Below are 4,931 nucleotides of genomic sequence, written 5' to 3' on the forward strand. Positions count from 1 at the left end.
AGAGCCCAAGGCAGGGGAAGCCGGGCTTGGAATAAAGCAGGAAGAGTGACAAGCAGGAGGGCCGCGAGGCCCCAAGGCCCCCTCATCACATCACCCTGTGCACCCAGGGGGCCAGGTCCTCTGTTGAACGGCCCTGGAGGGAGGTGTGGAGGCCGCAGCTGCCCCATGCACCAGCGCCCCCCACCCTCCAGGTGGACTGGGGGTCAGGTCGGGCTTGAAGCCCTGCTTGACGGGGCCAGGACCTGGGGTAGATGAGGAGGACAGTGGCCTCCGGGACCCCGCACCCAGGCGTGTCCACAGCAGCGCCAGCTGCTGCGGCCTCTCGAGCGACTTGGAGGGACCGGGACAGCAGGCAGTCTGCTGAGGATGGGCAGAGGCCTCTCGGGACCAGCTTGGTTCTCGGTCCCCCGCCACACGCAGGGTTTGGGCTGAAACTCGGGTTCCCTCACCTCGCCCCTGAGCCCCTCACTCACCGATGCCCTCGGCGAAGTTGGGGTAGAACTCGTCGGTAAAGAGGGGCTCAGGCAGCTCTCGGAAATAGAGCTTCAGCGTCCCGGCAATGGCGTTCACGTCCATCTCGCTCATCATCACCGACACGTCCTTGTTGTCTGGAGAGAGCGCAGACATAGAACAAGGCCCACAATGGACCCCGAGTCACTTCTACCCTCTGAGCCACAGGCCGGGCCCATGCTGGCCACCCAAAGGGAGCCGTAGCTGTGGCTGGGCCCACACGTCCAGGGCTCCAGGCCAGGCTGAAGTCCCGGCTCTGCCCACTTCCACTTCCAGGACCCTCAGGGGTCTCGTGTCCTTATCTGGCAATTGGGGCAGTTCCACCGGCTTCTCTGCAGCCAGATGCACTGACCCCTGGGCTTTGGTTGGCACCTCTTTTCCACTCCCGGCCGGGGGCAAGCAGGCGGAGCCCTGGTGTGAGATGGGGCCGCCCCCACGGAAGCCCCTGGTCCAACTCCGCAAGAGCCACGCCCACGTGGTCAGGACGGGTTAAGAACTGGCTTGTGCAGAACCTCCTCCCACAGTGCCATTTCCTTCTCGTTGTAACATAAACGGGCACGCCGGGATCTCGGCTTGGGCACTGTGCCCACACCACCATCCCGCACTGCCCAGCCCGACACTCACTGACGTCAAAAGCCGCCTTCAGTGCCTGGATGTCGGTGGCCACTCCGGACACGCGGTAGATGCCCACTTCCTCCATGCCCCGGCGCTCGATCTCCTCCACGCACTGGCGCACGATGTAGGGCACCTTGGAGCGCTCCCTCCTGCAGGGGAGGGGATGCCCTCAGTGCCTGGCAGCCCCGGCTCGGGCTGCAGTGGGGCTGATCCCCGCACCTCTCTGCACACCTGAAGCACCCAGGTTTGGGCACACCCAGAGCCTTCTGTGTGTTCTCTCTCTGCTCTGAGATCTCACGATTATCACTGCTTATATCTTATCGGGGCCCTTCCAACAGCTCCAGATGGCTGGACACCCTACAAGTCACACACGACCTTTGAGGGACAGTTAGGAGGCTTTTCTAACTGAGGTCAGCCACTGGAAGTCAGTTAAAAGATCCCAGGCCCTGGGTTAACAGGTGACTGCAAGGGTCCTGGAAAGCCGTCTGGTCTCCGAGTCGGGTCAGGGGACCCGGTCTCAGCCCTGCCCCCTACCTGCTGTGCGAGAGGAAAATCCTGACCCCTTCAGGCCTGGGGCAGAGGTGAGCCCTAAGCCCAGCAGGCAGCCGGGCCAGAGGACCAGTTCCATGGGGCTGCCTCACGCCAGTGCTCAGACTCCTGTGATTCTAACACTTTTCTCTTCCACGTCCTAACAACGGACAATTCCAGTAGCTCCAGGCAGGACGCCGGGGTAAGAGCACTTCCAACACAGGAGACTTGCTGTCTGGAGGGTCAGCTTCAGTCTAGTTTAGTGACTGCATATGCGGGAGCCCGGCAAAGCTGTGTCCCTAGACACTCTCACAAGCAGTGCTCCTCTGGGGCACCTGCTGACAGTGCTCTCTGCTCCCGCCCTGAGCCACCCGGAGGTGCTGGGGGGGACGACTGGGGTGCAGCAGGGAGCAGGGAGCAGTGTTTGGACACAAAAGGTGTCCAGGGAGCGTCTGACGCAGGTCCCTGCCTGACGACCAGCGAGGTCAGGGCCAGGCCAGATTCCAAATCGGGGAAGCGAATGGATTCTGGCAGGAGGCGGCCTGTGTCCCTGAGAACTGCCCTCAAACCTACACACAAGCTTCTCCTGGCAACTGACCCGTGACAAAGGGGCAGCGTTTCCACCATTGAACAGGGGGCCTGATCGTGACAAATTCCGAGTGAGGGAAGAAAACCCTGCCAAGCGCAGCTCCACGGGCAGCACAGGAAGGGGGTGGGACACCCCTGAGCTTATGGGGACACCTTTCATGGTAAACATGGGAGGCAGCTGAGCACAGTGCCCCAAGGGCCTGGGAGGCATCCCCGTGCAGTGACTGTGCCCAGAGCAGGAGACCCACACCTGCTCTTTCCTCCAGAAACACCTGGGGAGGGGGTGCCCTTGGTCCTTAGGGACAAGAGACGCATGAGCCCCAACCCCTCACCACTCACTTGGTGACCACGGCGATCTTGACTCCGAAGACGCCCGTCTGTTTTCGGGAAGGCATCCTTTTCAAGCTGAACTCTCTGCTGGTGAACTTGACTGACAGCTTCACTTCAATCTGCAAGTGGAGGGGGCATGACCCTCTCACCCTCCTGGTCCTCACAGCCTGTGTGTCCAGGGGCCCCGGGATCTCAGCAATTCTATCCACCCCCCCGGGCGAGCAGGGTAAGGTCCAGGTGGGGGGTGGCCCCTAGTCCACCTCAGCAAGAGCCAGGAATGGTCAGGGTGATCTAAGGACCAGCTTCTGCAGAACCTCCCCCAACGACCCCATTGCTTCTCTTTCTTATATTAATTCTAACAACAACAACAAAACACTAGAGAAAAAGTATAGAGAATAATATAACAAAAAGATGAATTATCTTTCAAATGGTAACATTTTGTCCTACATGCCCAGACTTTTTGGTGTGTGGTAGTAGTTTTTCTTTTTAAGGTCTAAATCCTTCTGGGGCAGAGTGGCATGGACATATATACACTACCAAACGTAAAATAGCTAGCTAGTGGGAAGCAGCCGCATAGCACAGGGAGATCAGCTCGGTGCTTTGTGACCACCTAGAGGGGTGGGATAGGGAGGGTGGGAGGGAGGGAGACGCAAGAGGGAAGAGATATGGGGACATATGTTTATGTATAACTGATTCACTTTGTTATAAAGCAGAAACTAACACACCATTGAAAAGCAATTATACTCCAATAAAGATGTTAAAAAAAAAAAATCCTTCTGGGGCACTGAAGGCTAATCAGGGGTCTTAGTTTCTACGGGCAGACCCCAGGGTCAAGGCCCTGTCTGTCCCCATGATGCCACTGGATTGCCATTTGAGGAGGGATGCTCAGTGCCTGGCGGGTGACTGCACTCCAGCCACCAGGCGGACTCCTGCCTGCACACAGCGATTCTGCCCCACGGTGGCTCTGTCTCCTCCAGCCACATTCCCCCTCAGACACCGGCTCAGGCTCAGCCTCCTTCTGACTGTTTTGGAAGAGACTGGGACCACCCCAGCCTTCGGCAGGAAGCGGGTGCCAACACAGCCCCATGGGTACATACCCCATTCATGGCGATGATGGTCCGCTGCCAGTCTCTGTCCTGAAGGGCCTGGGGGTCCAGCTGAAAGCAAGGGGCCATGATTATCAGATGTCCTGGGGTCTGTGCAGAGGCCCGGCCGGGCAGCAGCCCAAACCTGCGACTTCTCCATGTCTAAGCCGAATCGGAGCCAGACCTTGGCCAGCACCTCTATCCAGAGACCAAGAGGGGTCCTGAGAGAGGAGAGGACCTGCTAGAAGCCCCCGGCACCTCAGAGCCCTCCTGCCCCCAGACCTTTGCTGCCTGTAGCCCACGCTTGCCCCCGGGATGAGTCAGCAACAGCTCAGGGACTGTACCCTGCTCCTCCGGTCCCTTCCCAATGGTTTGAAGCTGAAACTAACATACCATTGTAAAGCAATTATACTCCAATAAAGATGTTAAAATTAAAAAAAATCCTTCTGGGGCACTGAAGGCTAATCAGGGGTCTTAGTTTCTACGGGCAGACCCCAGGGTCAAGGCCCTGTCTGTCCCCATGATGCCACTGGATTGCCATTTGAGGAGGGATGCTCAGTGCCTGGCGGGTGACTGCACTCCAGCCACCAGGCGGACTCCTGCCTGCACACAGCGATTCTGCCCCACGGTGGCTCTGTCTCCTCCAGCCACATTCCCCCTCAGACACCGGCTCAGGCTCAGCCTCCTTCTGACTGTTTTGGAAGAGACTGGGACCACCCCAGCCTTCGGCAGGAAGCGGGTGCCAACACAGCCCCATGGGTACATACCCCATTCATGGCGATGATGGTCCGCTGCCAGTCTCTGTCCTGAAGGGCCTGGGGGTCCAGCTGAAAGCAAGGGGCCATGATTATCAGATGTCCTGGGGTCTGTGCAGAGGCCCGGCCGGGCAGCAGCCCAAACCTGCGACTTCTCCATGTCTAAGCCGAATCGGAGCCAGACCTTGGCCAGCACCTCTATCCAGAGACCAAGAGGGGTCCTGAGAGAGGAGAGGACCTGCTAGAAGCCCCCGGCACCTCAGAGCCCTCCTGCCCCCAGACCTTTGCTGCCTGTAGCCCACGCTTGCCCCCGGGATGAGTCAGCAACAGCTCAGGGACTGTACCCTGCTCCTCCGGTCCCTTCCCAATGGGAGCTAACATCAGTGCTGGCAGCCCCCCCCCCCCCCCCCCCCCCCAGCCCCTTCCGAACTGTGGCTCTGAGCGCGTCACCGCCCGGCCCAAATCCCTGCCCAGTCCCCTGGAGTAACATCCTAAGTCCTTAACCTACACCCCAAGCCCC

The 4,931-nt window shown here is 59.4% G+C and overlaps 1 protein-coding gene across 2 annotated transcripts in view; it reads right to left on the reverse strand.

Moving 5' to 3' along the window:
• BCR (BCR activator of RhoGEF and GTPase) overlaps positions 1 to 4,931 on the reverse strand; it is a 100,131-nt gene that overhangs the window by 1,914 nt on the left and 93,286 nt on the right. For both annotated transcript variants that reach the window (XM_007451044.1, XM_007451043.1), the window contains 4 exons: positions 4,424 to 4,483; positions 2,581 to 2,690; positions 1,135 to 1,274; positions 474 to 608 (listed from right to left, as the gene is read on the reverse strand). In XM_007451044.1, coding sequence (XP_007451106.1) covers positions 474 to 608; positions 1,135 to 1,274; positions 2,581 to 2,690; positions 4,424 to 4,483 — 445 coding nt within the window. The remainder of the gene's footprint in view (positions 1 to 473; positions 609 to 1,134; positions 1,275 to 2,580; positions 2,691 to 4,423; positions 4,484 to 4,931) is intronic.

Source organism: Lipotes vexillifer, unplaced genomic scaffold (genome assembly GCF_000442215.2).
Source record: "Lipotes vexillifer unplaced genomic scaffold, Lipotes_vexillifer_v1.1 scaffold1783, whole genome shotgun sequence".
In the NCBI taxonomy this organism is placed as follows: domain Eukaryota; kingdom Metazoa; phylum Chordata; class Mammalia; order Artiodactyla; family Lipotidae; genus Lipotes; species Lipotes vexillifer.